The sequence below is a fragment of the Ochotona curzoniae genome, unplaced genomic scaffold (genome assembly GCF_017591425.1).
Source record: "Ochotona curzoniae isolate NIBS_2020 unplaced genomic scaffold, NIBS_Ocur_1.0 contig_3350, whole genome shotgun sequence".
NCBI lineage: Eukaryota > Metazoa > Chordata > Mammalia > Lagomorpha > Ochotonidae > Ochotona > Ochotona curzoniae.
The window spans coordinates 395,388-411,943 of NW_024465827.1; the positions used below are offsets into that span (position 1 = coordinate 395,388).

The 16,556-nt window shown below is 50.3% G+C and overlaps 2 protein-coding genes across 2 annotated transcripts; one reads left to right on the forward strand and one right to left on the reverse strand.

Annotated features, from left to right (window-relative positions):
- The first annotated feature begins 482 nt into the window (after window positions 1-482).
- On the forward strand, window positions 483-9,759 carry MOG (myelin oligodendrocyte glycoprotein). The gene is made up of 7 exons (XM_040979922.1): window positions 483-576; window positions 5,596-5,709; window positions 6,780-6,800; window positions 7,310-7,330; window positions 8,500-8,616; window positions 8,840-8,860; window positions 9,429-9,759. The coding sequence occupies exons 1-7, from the start codon at window positions 483-485 to the stop codon at window positions 9,440-9,442; spliced, it is 402 nt and encodes a 133-aa protein (XP_040835856.1). The 3' UTR covers window positions 9,443-9,759.
- Window positions 9,282-14,971, reverse strand: ZFP57 (ZFP57 zinc finger protein). The gene is made up of 4 exons (XM_040979921.1): window positions 13,575-14,971; window positions 13,087-13,213; window positions 12,650-12,754; window positions 9,282-11,596 (listed from the first exon to the last, which is right to left on the reverse strand). Exons 1-4 carry the CDS (start codon window positions 13,869-13,871, stop codon window positions 10,368-10,370), a joined length of 1,758 nt encoding a protein of 585 aa, XP_040835855.1. The 5' UTR covers window positions 13,872-14,971; the 3' UTR covers window positions 9,282-10,367.
- Between the last annotated feature and the right edge of the window lie 1,585 nt (window positions 14,972-16,556).

Here is a 16,556-nt window from a genome sequence, read left to right on the forward strand (position 1 = left end):
CAAAGAGAACAGCCCAGTCATGATGATGGTGAGACAGCAGTAATAGGAAACAGGTAAACGTCTTATTCCCTTAAGAACTAACAACAATCCCTCTCCCTTGGCTAGTTCCAGGGTAACTGAGGAGTGAGGGAACCTTCAGACTTTGTGAATAAGCCTCACCCACTGATGGGCCCCAGGAGCCCACTTCCAAGGCTGGGGTGCCTGGAGTGGGGGAGGAAGGCCCCGTACCAGGCAGCTGCTGCCCCAGGCGGCTCTGAGCGGGTGAAGGCAAACCCTGGTCTTCCCCTCCTCTGAGGCCCTTTTGTGTGAGTGCCTGGCGAGGGTGACGTGGGCTGTTCTAACCGGCACAGCTGTGGCAGCAACTGTGGTGGAGGAAGGGCCTGGGCAGTGCCGCCTTCCTATACCCTCCCTCAGGCTGCTTGGTGGCAGGGGACATGCTCCCCATGGGCAGCTGCCTCGCCTGACCCTCCTGCCGGGGCTCAATGTCCCCACTAGTGATGAAGATGACAGGTGTACCTGGCTGCCTCCTCTCTCTCCACCTTCTGCTCTTCCTCCAGCTGCCTTCCAGCCATGCAGGTAAGACCTGTGCGGATGCTTGCCCTGGGGAAAACTTGGAGCAGAAAGTCCACATTCCTGGGGCTTGCCTCCACTGCTCTTCTTCTTTTGAAAACTTAGATCCACTCAGAAACCTGCCTCACAAACACCCACGGGGCCCTCCCTGGCAGCCTTTAGGATGGATCCTGACTTTCATGTGACTTTAACACAAGAACACCTCAAGCCTCTCTGTTTCCTGCTTTCATTTTCTCTTCTCAAGTGGCCACAAAACAGGAAGAGCCTCTTGGAGTCACTGTCAGCGCCAAAAGGCCTGAGCTACCTGAGTGTGCTGTGCCTGTCTGTTACACATCTCACTAAATGCTGGGTGATACTGTGAGCCAGGCACTGGTCCATCTTTCTATGGCAGCCCCACAGATGAGAAATAAAGGAAGCAGAAAGCAAATTCCTAATCTCAGGGGCCACCTGACTGCTGAAGGAGGCCTCGTTTGTCACTTGGGGAAGTCCCTCCAGGTATAAGGGAGAAACATGCTCTCCCTAACCCCTCAGCAGCAAGGATCTGGGGCTGCAGTGAAGCTGACCGTGTGGAGGGAGGGAAGAGGGAGATGAATGCATTCCCCAGAGAAGAGGACCCCAGGGGAGACTCTGGGGAGCAGTGATCCGGGGAGAGGCACAGAGGCAAGTAAAGTACATGGAACCACAGAAGCTAAGTCTCTAAGAGGAGGAACCCACTTGGCCCATTTGACCATGGAGAATTGAACTTGAGCACACTGGACCACATTTCCAGAGAGACTCGAAGGCCAGGCTGAGCAGGGACAGATGCAGATGGCAGAAATGTTGGCAGTAGCTACCAAGGTGGTCAAAGGACGGAGCGGTCTGGCCAGGACACCCACAGCCTCTCTGTAGTCAGAAATGTTCTGGATTTGTCCCGCTGCAGAAGAAAACTCCAACTTCTTTTTAGTCCTAGAAGCCCACAAGCCCAAAAAGGAAGCAAGTGTCCTTCCTTGGCTCCCGACCCCTTCCTTCCCTGCAACATGTCTGCATGTTGAAGTCCCTTCTGACTTTCCTTCTCTTCCCTCTGGTATCTTGGACAGGACAGTTCAGAGTGATAGGTCCAGCGCGCCCTATCCGGGCTCTGGTTGGGGATGAAGTGGAATTGCCGTGCCGCATAGCTCCTGGGAAGAACGCGACAGGCATGGAGGTGGGCTGGTACCGGCCGCCCTTCTCCAGGGTGGTTCACCTCTACCGGAATGGCAAGGATCAAGATGCAGAGCAGGCCCCAGAATACCGGGGCCGGACAGAGCTGCTCAAAGACACCATCAGCGAAGGAAAGGTGACCCTCAAGATCCGGAAGGTTCGGTTCTCAGACGAAGGGGGCTTCACCTGCTTCTTCCGAGATCATTCCTACCAGGAGGAGGCGGCCATGGAGTTGAGAGTAGAAGGTGAGTACAACCACGCAGAACTTGATGCTATCTACCTACCGAGTGAGTAGCCAAGGCCTCCCATAGATACTCAGTCTTGCTTGTGCATAAGATGAGGTCCTGCAACCCACATACCTCACCCCAGAGAACCCATCCCAAGAACTATACACATCAGGACACAGGGAAAGCTATTCTAATGTTTGCTGCATCGTAATTTCCAGCGGGAAGGAAATCAAAGGCAAGGCCTCTGAGTAGCAAAGAGACTAAATAAGTTAGGAGTATCCAAACGGTATCTATTACATAGCAGTTAAATGGCATTGATAGAGCTGTGCCCCGTGGCTTGGAGGCATCCCTTGAGGTATTGTTGAGCAAGAAAGGCATGTTACAGAATGTTGGGAACAAAAACATCACCCTGTGTTTTCCAAAATACATTCGTATTTGTGGATTTCAAAGGCTTTTGTAGCAAAATAAACTTTTCCCTTAATTTTTTTTAATTTCATTTTTTTTAAAGATTCATTTATTTTTACACTTGATCTTAGCCAAAGGGCTGGCGATAGATTTATTTATTTTTATTGGAAAGGCAGATATGCAGAGTAGAGACAGGCGGGAAGATCTGCAATGGCTGGAGCTAAGCCGATCTGAAGCCAGGAACCGAGAGTTTCTTCTGGGTGGGTCTCCCATGTGGGTACAGGGTTCCAAGGCTTTAGAATATCCTCGACTGCTTTCCCAGGACACAGGCAGGGAGCTGGATGGGAAGTGGGGCCGCTGGGATTAGAAGCAGCGCCCATATGGGCTCCTGGCATGTTCAAGGCAAGGACTTTAGCTGCTAGGCCACCATGCCAGGCATCTTTATTTATTTTTAAATTTCTGCTTCTGCAATCCTAAAATATTTCTATACATACAAATAGATAGATAGATATCAGAGAAACTTATGAAAGAACAATTACAGAAAAGTTCCGGTGGATTGGTTTTGGGTATGAGAAAAAGACAAGTGTAGAGGTGTGTGATCCAGCCAAAAAGTGAGAAGGAAGAGGATTTGGCGTCGTTGCACAGCAAGTTCCCAAGTCAGGGGCAAATCCCAGCTGGTCCACTCTCAATCCAGCTTCCTGCTAAAGCCCCTGGAAAGGCAGTGGGAGATGCCACCCATTTGGGAGACCAGGAAGAAGTTCCTAGTTCCTGGGTTTAGGCTGGTTGAGTCCTGGGCTGATGTGGCCATTTGGGGAGTGATTCAGCAGTTGGAGGACCTACTCTCTCTCTTATTTAAAAAATAAATAAATAAATAAAGCAAGAGTGCAGTATTATCCATTTGAATTTATTTGTTTGAGTTACATCAAAGTGTATATAAAATGCATATGTGGAAAACTTTATAAAAAAATTAAAAATAAATTAAAAGCAAAAACGGAGAAAAAAACATGAATGCAGCCTTCCTGCTTATTTTGTAACACTCAAGGGGAACAGGAGTCATCTGAAAGTTAGTCTGAAGCTCCAAAGTGGACCTTTTCCGCCCTCTGACTTTGGATGTTCTTTTCTTGCCAGCAAGGATGTTACTGCGTAAGAATCAGTCGTTCAGATCACATGACAATGAATTCCTCCGTGGCTGTATCTGTGGTGCTTCCATAGATGAGGAAAATTGTTGAAAAACATACTCCTCGCAAAAGGCAGTTCCAGTGAAGAAGAGGCCAACGCCTGAATATCATTTCAGAGACGCTGGGCATCTCCACTGAGCCCTGTGGGAGGGACGGGATGGGAGTTTATTCTTTTGTTCTCCCTCAAGACAGATAAAGTGGCTGGAGGGGGACTTTGCAAGTCAATTGACTTTCAGTTGAAGAACAGCATATTCTGGGTGGCTAAGCCTTCCCCCCTCCCACCTGCAGAGCAAACATCAGACAATCCACCACTCTTGTCTCCCGGGCAGGGTCGAGGAGAAGGCATTGTGTACGGGATAACAAAGTGCTAGTTCTGCAGATGATGGTGGAGAGACCTCGACTTCGCCCAGCTCTTTTCGCTGGGTACTTTTCACCTGAGCAGAAGTCTGACACTTGAGATTTCTCCAGTAAACTTCTACTACAGTAAATGCCCCGGGGCCAGCATTGTGGCTTAGCTGCCTCCAGCAATGCCGGCAGCTTCAACCTGGCCCAGCCCCAGGGAGTGGACCAATAGTAAGATGCATACTCTCTCTTTCTTACTTTCTCACATTACCTTTCAAATAAATAAATGGATCTTACAATAAATAAAAACTTAAAAATAGCTGCCTCCCCCAGCTATGCTCCCTTATTCTCAACACAATGCCACAGAAAGAGAAGGGGGGAGGTGGGGAGCTTTGCCTCAAGGGAGAAAGTTTTCTTTGGGATTAGTTTCCGCATTCCAATGCCCTCCTCCCATCCAGGAGTTTGCAAGGCTAGGAATCTTAAAAAAAAAAAAAAAAAGAACATTTGACAGGAGGGATCCCGGAAGCCATAACTTTCATTGTAGTATGTTTTAATTTGTTATGTAATGGGTTCTTCTCTTTTGCTAATCGGTTCCCAATTTCTCTTTTAAACACCTTTGATCCTTTTTCTGACTTTGACTGCTTCTCTAATCCTGTCTTTAAAGTCTCCACCATGAAGCTTGGAAAAGGTACGCAAGTGAAGAAATCTTCACGTGCCTGTCTCCAGCTGCAACTGTCAGCAAAGCACGGTGACCCATTCATTTCACCTGCTCGCCATTCCTACTGTAAGAGCTGAGGGAAGCCCTGGGCAGCACCATCATTCCCTGTTAGGCGTTCATGAAGCTGCCACTCCAACCATAGGGACTCCTTTTTAGGGATGGGCCTTGTCCTGCAGCAACAGTCTAAGCTGTCACCTATTCCCACATCTCCTAACCTCCACAACACTTCTGTTAATAGCAGTTCAAATCCAGGCTGCCTCTCTGATTCAGCTTTCTGCTGACGTGCCCAAGGGGCAGCCGAAGATGGCCAAGTCCTGGGATTCCTGCCACGTCTATTGGGGATCCAGGTGGCATCATTCCGGGCCATGGCCTCAGCTGGGTGCTAACCCTGCTAGGAAAACCCAACAGGAGCCACACATTCCTGTCTGCCCTTGGAGGGTCCCAGAGTGTGAATCCTGCTGGTAATACCACTGGTCACTTCCACAGTGCTTCCTGCCCTGGATGCCTTGTGAACCACTAGAGGCATGAGCAGACTCAGGTTTGATTTGTTCTGGCAACAATACTTTGTAAATGATGCTATATGCTTTCACTGCTTTCTAGCAGGAGGTTGATAATGCTGGCCTTTTTTTTTTTTTTTTTTAATAATTCTGATCCTGTATGAGCTATAAAATGTATACAAAAACCAAACCAAAAAGGAACTGTTAAGTGTGTACAACCAGCCCTCTGAGTCGGTGGGTTCTCCATCTGTGGGTTCAGCCAACCGCAGATGAAAAGAACATTTGGGAAAACAAATGTGGTCCATGCTGAGCATGTAGGGACGTTTTCCTTGTCAGGAATGAGCCCAGTATTTGCATTGCATTAGGTATTGCACATAAACTGAGGTGAGTTGATGTGTAAGGAAGCGTGCACATATTCCCATGGATGTCTTGCACAGGGTGTTGAGGGTGCAGCTGACGCTGTCATTTGTGCTTTTCAGATCCCTTCTACTGGATCAACCCAGGGATGCTGGTTCTCATCGCTGTACTGCCCGTGCTTCTCCTGCAGGTCACCGTGGGCCTCGTCTACCTCTGCCTACAGCGCAGACTCAGAGGTGAGGTCCACACGTGCATGGGGCGGGTCTGCATCCCTCCCTGGTAGGCACTGGCCTCCTAGCACCTGGGGCAGTTCATGTTTCTTTTTTTGAGAGATTCCCGGGCTCTTGACTCTATGGTGGTGATAGATTTTACCTCTTACCTTATGCTTTCCTGTGTCTACTGCAACCTTGCCTCCCCCAGGAGGTAAGTCTGGCACAAAACTGCCCCATTTTATAGGAGGAAGCTGCCAAGGTTGCAGTGGTCCCAGGACTCATGCAAACTGATGTTGCTCTAAGTGACAGAGTCCAGGTGCGGCTCACACCTGGCAGCTTCATGCACTTGGAAGGGCAGAAGCCTCAAGGATGTAGGCTGTTAGGGAGCTTTAAAAAAAAATACCAAAGTGAAAGTTTCCCTGTGTTCAAAAGTTACTTCCTCAGCGCTGTTCACTCAACATGGAAGACTGGAATTCAACTGTAGCCATGGAGGCTCCTTTCTGTGTCTGGAGTCTCATCCTAAGCTTTCTCCCCTGCTCCGAAGTATTCTCCTTAAGACCAACATACAAGGACCCCTACCACCCACTGCCCTTACTAAGAGGACAGAGCAGTGAGGTTGCTCTGCAGGTGAGGAGGCCCAGGGTCCTCTTCTCACCCTGATTCATTCCAAATGCACCCGGTGTTACCTACTGCTCCCCTAGGAAAAGGTCCCTAACCCCAGCACTGGGCAGGGAGAACCCAAGTGGTAGCCTCTGGAAGCATCAGGAGCTCCGAGCCAGTTCCTCACTCAGATGGTAGCCTCAGGTTTTCAGCATGGCAACCCAGCAGGGTAGCGTGGCAATGTGAACTTAGCAGTGGAAGAGGCAATAAAACCTGAAGATGGTTTGGGCACTGCCATTTACAGAGGGGTCTTGCCTTCTTAATTCCAGACTGACAATTACGGAGCAAGCCTGAGCTGCTGGCCCCAGACCCCACACTCTGCCTGTCCTCCTGAGGGGGCTCCCACACTGTGGACATACAGCACAAAAGCCAGGGACAGGGCTGGGATGAGGGGTAGAGCAAGGACTAAATCTGTTGCCTTTTTTCCATTTCAGGAAAGCTTCGAGCAGAAATAGGTGAGTTCCACTCACCCTCCTGGAATTCCACATCCTTGTTAATATTTTGGTATAATCTAAATAAGCCATTTTCTCAGACCCTATTCTCTCTCTGGTAGAAAATTCGCCAGTGTTTACAATCTGGGCTGGCACTGCGGTCAGCAGGTTAAGCTGTCACCTAGAATGGAGTTCCAGCTTCTTGTTAATGTGCACCCTAAGAGGCAGTGCGTTTTAGTTCAAGATGGGAAGCCCAGGTTGGGTTTCTGCACAGCCTCAGCAGGTGCACGCCTTGAGGGGAGGGAACCAAGAGATGGAAGAACTCTCTCTGCCTAATAATGTCACCACAAAACTTTAAAACAGAACTCCACCAAGAATTGCAGAATGGCTCATTGCTGCCCATTGCCATCAGCCAGAGAAGTCCTACAGCTTCCCTTCCCTTGTGTCAAAACTGAAACCCATGTAGACATCAAAAGGCAGACTCTCACCCCCGAGAGCCACACTAAACCCACTTCTGTTCCTGCCTCTTTCAGAGAATCTCCACCGGACCTTCGGTAAGTTTAAGCTGGGTGTCTGTCCCAGCCCCCCACCTTTACTTCGGCATCATCCATCACCTAGGGGAGCAAGGACACCTGGCTCCCAGTTGGGTCCCTTTTCCCTCTTCTCTTTTTCTTGAAGTGACCATCACATCTAGGAATAGCAAATATTTATGTACCTTGTATGTGTGTGCCTGGCACCATGCTAACAGCTTTGCAAATGTTAACTCGCATCCTATTAACCTACTGTGCACCTTATTTTTTGATTGTCAGAAATTCCAAAAGGAAGGTAAACGATCCTTTGCACATGCATTTGGTGTCTAGTGGGAGAGGTGAAACACATACTTGAGCAAGAGAACAAGGCATCTACCATGCTTATGTGTCAGAATGAATTTTCATATAGAGGAGAGAAAGAGTAATTGTACATGACTAATCACAGAAGTCTCCCTGGAGACTGAAGCCATCAAATTCAGTCATAAATACTGCTTCCCTGAATGAGACCATCTAAATGATGTTATACGTAAGACCTCTGCCCTTGGGTTCACTTGCTCAGTACCTAAAGACAAGGCTGGCAACGGAATGGCAGCCATGTATTTGTTGAATGGTGGCTGCAATGTTTTTCCATCGTAGGATTTGACACTAGATGGGCATATAAATACACATACATATAATTGAGAACACTTAAAGTACTTTTGTTTAGGCTTAGAATACCAAAGATATTAACTCTTTTTGTACCAAGAATCTCTTTGGCCCTCTAGAGAAACTTACTGAACCCTTCCCACAATGTTTTTCAACATACACAGAGAACACATAGAATACTGAATCACTATATTGAAATAACATTAGCACAATTTGTTATTCAGTAGCATGCACCTTTAATACTAAATGACAAGATGGTAGTTAAGTCCAATAACTTGTAATTGGAATGAGAGCATCTGTGGTTTCCATTGGTGACAAGTTTCACACACCAAAGATGCTGATGTGTTCACATCTTTAATAATAAAAGATAATGTTGCATTCAGCTAGAGCTTACAGAAAATACATTGTGCAGCATTTTGCTCATCCAAGTTCACGGGCTCTCTAGATTCTGTCCCTTCTAGAATTCTCTCTTTTGAAGGGCCCCAGGTGGTTGAGGCATGGTGAGAGGGAATGCATGTTAACCATTGCTATTCTGATGACCCACTCAGATCCGCACTTTCTGAGGGTGCCCTGCTGGAAGGTAACCCTGTTTGTCCTCGTGCCAGTGCTTGGACCCCTGGTTGCCCTGATCATTTGCTACAACTGGCTACACCGAAGACTAGCAGGTACAGTGGCTGAGCAGCAAGCCCCCAACCTGTGGGGGCCAAGGCAGCTCTGAAGGGAAAACAGAAAGGGGGAATCAAAACTTAAAATTCAGGAGCTGAGAACAACCTGTGGGGTCCTTCAGTGAAAATAGAAGTCAGACAACCCTTTGGTCCAGAGGGAGGATGTGGGAGAGGCAAGGCTAGTCGTTTCCCACTGATCACCTGCTTGTTTTTTTGTTTTCAGGACAATTTCTGGAAGAGCTACGTAAGTTCTCTTCTCTTGCTTATAAGTTTAACTGAGTACCACATGATGTGATATCCACATTTTTTCCCCAAGATTGATTCATTTGAAAGGTAGTTATAGTCTACGGCCATACCACCCTGATCATGCCTGACCTCATCTGAAAGGTAGTTACAGCGGGGGGAAAAAAAAGAGAGAGATATCTTCCATCTGCTGATTCATTGCCCAGATGTCCACAACATCCAGGACAAGACCAAAGTCAGGAACCGGGAGCTTCATCTGGGTCTGCCATGTGGATGGCAGGGATCCAAGCTGCTTTTCCCAGGCACATCAGCAGGGAGCTGGGTTGGAAGCCTCTAGAACTCCACCAGTGCCCATATGGGCTGCTGGAGCTGCAGGTGGTAGCTCTACCAGCTATGTCACAATGCTGGTCCTAGGGTTTTCCTTTTTATGGCTAAGTACATTCCATAAAATACATTTTCTCTATCTAGTCATCAATTGATGGATACCGAGGTTGATCTATCTTTGCTATTGAGAATTGAGCTGCTATAAACAGAACAGGTTTTTCCAGATTGTTTTCTCCTTCTTCTAGGAAACCCCTTCTGAGTGACATCCCATCTTGCCAGGGATCGCAGAGAGCCTGGTTGGTCCAGGGATGGACCTTGAGATGTCTCATCCATCAAGCTGCACATTCACAGGCCTGTTCACTATGGGAGCATCCCAATCAACATTTCCAGAAACAGGAACTCCAAATAGAACAGATTTTCCCTTCATTTGTCATCTTTTTCCACCCTCTCACCCTCGCCCACTTCTTTTTTCCACCCATATCCTCCTGCTCCACTCTGCACTCTTCTACCTGGAAGCTCTCTGGCCAAATCCAAAAGGTGCTCTGCCCACTTCAGAGCACACCTGTGCTGGAGTAAGAGGGCAGTGGGGAGGCTGTCAGCCACAAAATAGAGACCAGGTGTCAGCTTTGCTCCTCCTCCCAAGATCACAGCCCTCACTGGGCAGACCTGGGAAGTATGGGAAGGGCCCAAAACGTCTGGAACAGCTGAGTGGGCTGAGAACCCCCGACCAAAAACCAGAGATGGGGAGAAACCCACGAAACGCTGGCCAGAGCTCCATGTTGCCTGAGCACCTAGCAAGGACTGAGGTGGGTGAAGGCTGGGAGGTGGCAACACATTCGCTTTGGAATACTACCCTTCCGTTTCCCCCATGGAGACCTCACTCTTTCCCTCTTCTCATCTCTTTTCTCCATCTTCACACCTGTCGGATTATCCACTGTCCCACTCAATGATTACGACCTGATGGTCTATCAGACATGGAGAAACAAATTAGGTGCTAATTATTAATAACACAAACTTCCACGCGCACACCTGCTTTTCCTTTTTGATACTGCTTTCGTTCCCTGCTCACCTCTCTCCCTGCTGACCCCAGTGGTCAGTTCTCAGGAACAGTAAAGACAAGGTCAACCCTCAGAAAACATTGTTTCTGTGCGTTGCCAGCCCCTTGCCTCCTCCTAGGCCTCGTCTCATTTGCACACGTTCTTGCTCGCCTCCCCACCCCTGTGAGTTTGTATTCTAGGAGATTCGCTTCTTCCAGGCTTCTGGTCTTTGACAACTAAAGGCGAGGCAGATTGAGAAAAGCCAAGCCACTGGCTCAGGACCACCCAGCATTGAGGGGAGCTTCCCAGGAACCGTTCCTGGTTCTTAGAGTTCTTCCAGTGACCCAGGAGGGCCTCTTTCTCCCCAAAGCACACGTCACAAATGGGGCACCGATAGATCTTCTGTGTCCAGTGCACCTGCTGGTGCTCCACCAGTCTAGAAACTGAGCCGAAACACTTGCCACAGTGGAAGCAACGGCTGGGCCGCTCCGGAAAGTGGGTCTGCTGGTGTCTAGAAAGATGTGATTTCTTGTTAAAATTCAAGGGGCAATTGGGGCAAATGAAGATTTTGAATTTTGAGGGCTTCCCTGGGAAGGTGTTGGGTCTGGTATCCAGGTGGGGGGAGCTGGTGCCAGATGCCTGGGTCCCACATGTAGGCTCTGGGGCTGTAGCAACTGCTGTCTGATTTCCTCTAGTGATCACCTGGTTCCTGGTCACAGGACCCTGGGTTCTAAATGCACGTTCTTGGGCCCTGGGCTCTGGTGCCTGGTTTGTATCCACAAGCCTCTGTTTTCTGACAATGGGAACCTGAAATCCAGCCTCAGTGTCCAGAGTCCTCACCGGTTGCTCCTGATTCCCAGCTACCAGTTCCTGGTTTTGATGTATCTTTTGGTGACGTTTGAGCTCAGACTGGTCCCTGAATCTCTTTTCACACACGGGGCATGAATGGGGCCGGTAGCCCAGATGGACGCGGCGGTGACGACTCAGGCCAGATGCGTCACAGTAAGTCTTGTCGCACAGCGGGCAGCGGAAGGGCCGCTCCCCAAGATGCATGCGTCTGTGGTAGCTGAGGGCCTTGGGGTTCCGAAACAGCTTCCCACACTGGCTACAGCTGTTAGTGGGCTTGGGGCTGTGAACAAATTGGTGGCTCTGCAGGTAAGAGCTCTTGCTGAAACTTCTGCCGCAGGTGAGACAGGAGAAGGGTGACCCAGCCTGGGATGTTGGCAACACTGGGGTCTTGTCCGGAGACCCAGCTGGTGCAGAAGGTGGACTCTGGTCTCTGCTTGTGCAAGCAAGGGATGCCATGTCATCGCTCTTTCCCTCCTCTCTCTCTCTTTGACTCTGTCCTTGCTCTTGAAGTTCTTCCTTCTTGTCCCCTACAGTGAGTGAGGATAACAATGCAACACTGATGATGAGACTACTTGGACACTCCAAGCTACTACCCCGCTTCCTTTCCTCCTCACCCTCAGACTTCATCAGCTAGAGAGAAGAAAATCTTTGGTTTTTCAAATTGTAAGGAAACTAAAATATCCAACTGGAATCTTTGAACAATGTCAGAGATCTAAAATTTAACATACAAGACCATTTCTTGAAATCCATTCTTTCCCCGTCTCACTATGGCTATACCCCAGATATTCACAGGGGACTACACAACATACAGCAGTCCCTCATCTGTTGATTTGCTACCCAAGACTTCAGTTACCTGCAGTGGAAAAATATTACGTGAAAGTTCCATATTTGATCCAGAAAGGCCATATTCCCATAGCTCACAGTATAGTCTTTTATTACTAATTCTAATTTAAGCTCTCAATGTGCTTCTTGTTGGAATTAAACTCTATCATAGGAATGTATAGGGAAAGTATAGAACAAGTAGACGGGATTGTGTACTACCCATTGCTTCAGGTAGCCATCAGGGGTCTTGGAATGTATCTCCAGTGCCTAAAGCAGGACTACTGCATCATGACAACTAGGAGACTGGAGGGTGAAAAGAGATGCCATTCACGATCCACCTAGGATGAGAAGTGTACCCCAGGACAAGATGTGGTCAGTGCAGCTGAGGCCTCTCCCAACTCCTTACTCTACCCCCACAGAACAGTACTCTCCTTTAACCTATCATCAAGTTTATCAACCTTGCTTCAATGTTCTGTTGTGTGGAACTTCTTGATCAACAGAGATCACTGACGCAACCCACCTCCATGTATTCTCTCAGGCCCTAGAAACTGAAAGCTTCTGCTTGGATCTTCATCTTGACACCAAGAAACTACAGCCAATGACCCCAAGGCCTCTTCCAGCCCCAAGTGTGACCAGGCTGCACAGGTGTGAGCTGCGAGTGGTGGCAGCGAATGCACAGCCTTGACCTTCTCAGTGGGCTCCCCACCCAGGCAGGATTTGTCCTGAACCTTCTGCCATCTCTCCCTTGTGATTCTCACCTGAAATGAGGCCTCTGCTGTTCGGGGGACAGACAGCAGCTCTCTGCGATTCCTCTTTTGGTTCAGAGTTGGTGATAACATTTGGTTTAGTCAGAAAGATGCTGGCTGGTTAATGGGAATGGGAGAGGTGTGTTAATGTCAGACTTGATCCCTTCATACCATATGGGGACAACAGGCTACATCCCGTATCCTTGGTCGAACGGCCACAGTCTGGGATATGGAGATACAAAGGCCAGTTCCTAGCAGGGTGCCTGGCACACAGGGTGCCTTAGCAACTGTAGGTTGGGTGAACAGGAAGATATGCAGATCTGAGAACAATGCCAGTACATTTACAAGTGCTATGTTAGCTTTGAATTCTTCTTTTGCCCCCGAGCTTAATGACCCAAGCCTAGAAGGTACTTCACAATGCCAGGGAGGAACAGGGAGCAGCCTCTCACCCACAGATGCCAGGTTCCTACGGATTTCTGCCATCACATCCTGGTACAGGGCCCTCTGGCTGGCATCTAGACAGTCCCATTCTTCCTGCGTGAAGTCTACTGCCACATCCTCATAGGTGACTGGCTTCTGGAAGAGCAGGAGAGCCTTGGGAAGTCTACAGAGCCCACTGCAGCCTCGAAGTTCAAACAGCTGCAAACCCAGACAAGAAAACCCGAGAAGGAAGACAGCATGATGACAAGACTGATACACAGCCAGTGACCGGGATGCACAGCAAGGAGTAATGAAAGGGAGAGAAACTAAAGGGAGGTAGACGGAAGATAAATAAAAGTTCAGGGAGTGCTCCACAGAGGAGTTCAGGGAGTTTTGGGGCGGAGTTGAAAAAGGTCACCCCTCAGCCTGGAGCCACTGAGTCCAGAGGACGTGCAGGCAGGAGAATGAACGACAGGACTCCCACAGTCGGGGCCGGGTCCCAGCTGGGGCTCCTCACCTGCACCCATGCATTCCACCAGTTGTCTCTCTTCCTGATGTCCTGCACCACATCCGCCGCCTCGTCCACCTGCAGGGTCGGCTGCTCAGACACCATCTCATCCCTGGGGCCTCTTTCCAGCCTCCCTTCCTGGCCTGGTTCCCAGAGCACATTGGTCTCCTTCTGGACGCTCTCTGCCAGCCCACATTCAGGCAGATGGAAGGGTCCCGGGAAGGCCTCTGGCTTCGATGTAGCTTCTGGCTCCAAAGGGCTTCCTCCCCTCTTTGTTTCACTGTCTAGATTCTCCTCTGTCATCATTGAGAACTTCTGTTGTTCGTTCAAAGCCTGGGCTGCAGAGTTGAGGGCCCTGGTCACTCTTGATCCTCTGATGTGCTAGGCTGGGAACCAGATGTTCGATTTCTGTTTGGCCCTGCTTCTCTGGCTACTTGGTGCCCACCTCTAGAAACCTGAGGTCAGACAGAAACAAGACAAATAAGCAATTGGAAGAGTAAGCAATGGTAGCTCCCTTCTTTGGCTAAGGAATACCAAGGCTTATATAACACCTGCTCTGTGTCATTGAACCTCTGGGCAGTGCCCCTTGATGGAACAATTACTGACCTTAAGGGACCCAGGATACAGAGATGCTGAGCAACTTTCAGAAGAGTAGGTTGGAAATTCCAGACTCAGTAGCACCAAAAAAGCACACCTGCCTGGGATAACGATGCCTGGATCCATCACAAAGTGCCTGGAGTGAGTCTCATTCTCTGTGATTTGTATCGGAAGAGTACAAAGACGACACTCTCAGAGACCCCCTTCCTGTACCAAAACCAAATGTTTACAATTCTGTCCTGCATTTTAATATACAGCTGTTCCTCAATTACAATGGGGTTATATTTGAATAAAAACCCACTGGAAGTTGAAATTTTCCATTAGAAAAAAAACCCCCACATTTAATTCCCCTAGCGTGGGCAGATATGTGGTGTAGCTGTTAAGCTGCCTTGGAAGCCCAAGGGTTGAGTTCAGCTGCTCCTCATTCCCACGCCTTGGCTCAGCTGCACCCCAGGAGGCAGGAGGTGATTGCCTAAGTATGTGGGTCCCTGTCACTCACAGGGAGACCAAGTTCCCATCTCCTGCCTTCAGCCTGGCTTAGCACCAGCTAACATAGGCATCTGAGGAATGCACTAACAAGATAAGAAATCCCTGGCCGTCTCTGTCTCCTTGCCTTCCCAGCAACAACAAAAAACCCACCCCTAAACTCGCTAGCATCTTTGCTCAGGAACACGACGTTCTGTGGAGCCTTGGCCGATTCTTTTAGTGATCAAGGCTGACTTGGGTGCAGCAGCTGCTTAACATCCAAAGAGAGCACTTAAACAGCCAGCCAGAGAAAAGATTACAATTTAAAGTACAATTTATTTATTTAAAGGCAGATATACAGAGAGGAAGATCCTCCTTCTGCTGATGATTCATTCCTCAAGCGGCTGCAACGGCTGGAGCTTAGCCGATCTGAAGCTAGGAGCGAGGAGGTTTTTCCGGGTCTCCCACGTGGGTGCAGGATCCCAAAACCTTGGACCGTCCTCGACCACCTTTCCAGGCCACAAGCAGGGAGCTGGATGGGAAGTGGAGCTGCTGGGATTAGAGTCAGCGCCCACAGGGGATCCTGGCGCATTCAAGGCCAGGACTTTAGCCACTATGCTATCGCGCTGGGCTCTAAAGCACAGTTTAAAGTACGGTTGCTAATAATGAAGACCTCACACCATGGTAAAATCAAAATTGCTGCGATGGGGTCAGTGTCGTGACGTAACAGGTAAAAGCCACCACCGACGACACCATCATCCCATATGGGCAGCAGGTTTGTGTCTCAGCTGCTCTGCTTCCGATTTAGCTCCCTTCTCATGGCCTGGGATGCTGGCAACCACACAACTACTCAGGCTCTCAAGCAGCCAGGAATGACATTCCCTGCCTGCACCCTCCGGCCCTACTCCCACTCCTGGACATTTCCTGCCCAGCAGCTTACTACATTGACAACCTCTCTTCCGTGGAAGGGAGAGAATAAACACTCGGAAACCTGTTGGCGCCTTCTCTTTGACTTTTGCCCTCCGTCTCCCCTTTCCTCCCTTGCTCAAGACCATTTGGTGCGCTGTGCAGAGCCAAGGTTCAACCAGACACAGGGGATCTAGCCTCCACGGTCGGACGCTCCGGGATCTGCCCTTCTGGATCCCTGGAAGGGAAGACCACTGCTAGCCCTGGTCCTCCAACCCCACGTGGATGGTGGGAGATGCCCTCGGTTAGGGTCTGACTCTCACCTCCGGCGGCCCCACGTGCGTCGCCCAGCGCACTGCTCCCCGGCACAGGGTCCGGAGCTCCCCGTGCCGGCTGGGCGCGTCTCCGGAGGCTGGAGCCCCAGGCGGCCTTCTCAGTACCTAGGTCCGGTCCCACCCTTCCGCGGGGTCATCTCGGGCAATGTGGCGCCATCTTTCAGGGTTCTGCTTTTCTTCAAACCCAAACACCGGGAGCTCGCTCCTCACTGCGGGTCTGAAACTGAGGCCTCTGGGGGTCCCTCCAGCCCCGGGCGTCCCCCGCGCCGCCCGAAGGCGCTTTCGCCCACCTTTGGGGGCGCCCGTGCCGCTTACGCACTGAACATGGTGGTGGGTTCGGAAGCGGCCCCACCGGCCGGGCGCTCAAGGCCCCCTTGGCTCTGAAACTTGTCTTTTCGGGGTCCCGGCTCCCTCTGCCGGAGCCAGCAGCCCCGCCTCGGTGCCGGGACCACACTCCCGCCTAGCGCGGGCTTGCCCGTGGGGTCCCAGGAGCTGGGACTCGCCCACGACCAGGGGAGCGCGACCACCCTCGCGGGCTGCGAAGCGCGGAGCACCGGACGGGCCGCCTCCAGCATCCTCTCCCGCCGCGAGCGCGAACCCCCCACGCCCCACTCACGCGACGGCAGGGACGTCGGCCCGGGTGGGACCGCCGGCGAGCAAGCTCCGGCCCAGCACGCCCAGGCCCGGC

Excerpts from the sequence above, each read along its gene's own strand:
- MOG (XM_040979922.1), top strand. The coding sequence starts at position 483 with ATGTCCCCACTAGTGATGAAGATGACAGGTGTACCTGGCTGCCTCCTC. Across the intron at positions 7,331-8,499 it reads GAATCTCCACCGGACCTTCG|ATCCGCACTTTCTGAGGGTG; the intron begins GTAAGTTTAAGC and ends TGACCCACTCAG. Across the intron at positions 8,617-8,839 it reads GCTACACCGAAGACTAGCAG|GACAATTTCTGGAAGAGCTA; the intron begins GTACAGTGGCTG and ends TTTTGTTTTCAG.
- ZFP57 (XM_040979921.1), bottom strand. The coding sequence starts at position 13,871 with ATGATGACAGAGGAGAATCTAGACAGTGAAACAAAGAGGGGAGGAAGC. Across the intron at positions 13,214-13,574 it reads GGTGGAATGCATGGGTGCAG|AAGCCAGTCACCTATGAGGA; the intron begins GTGAGGAGCCCC and ends CTGCTCTTCCAG. Across the intron at positions 11,597-12,649 it reads CAGCAGAGGCCTCATTTCAG|GGGACAAGAAGGAAGAACTT; the intron begins GTGAGAATCACA and ends CACTCACTGTAG.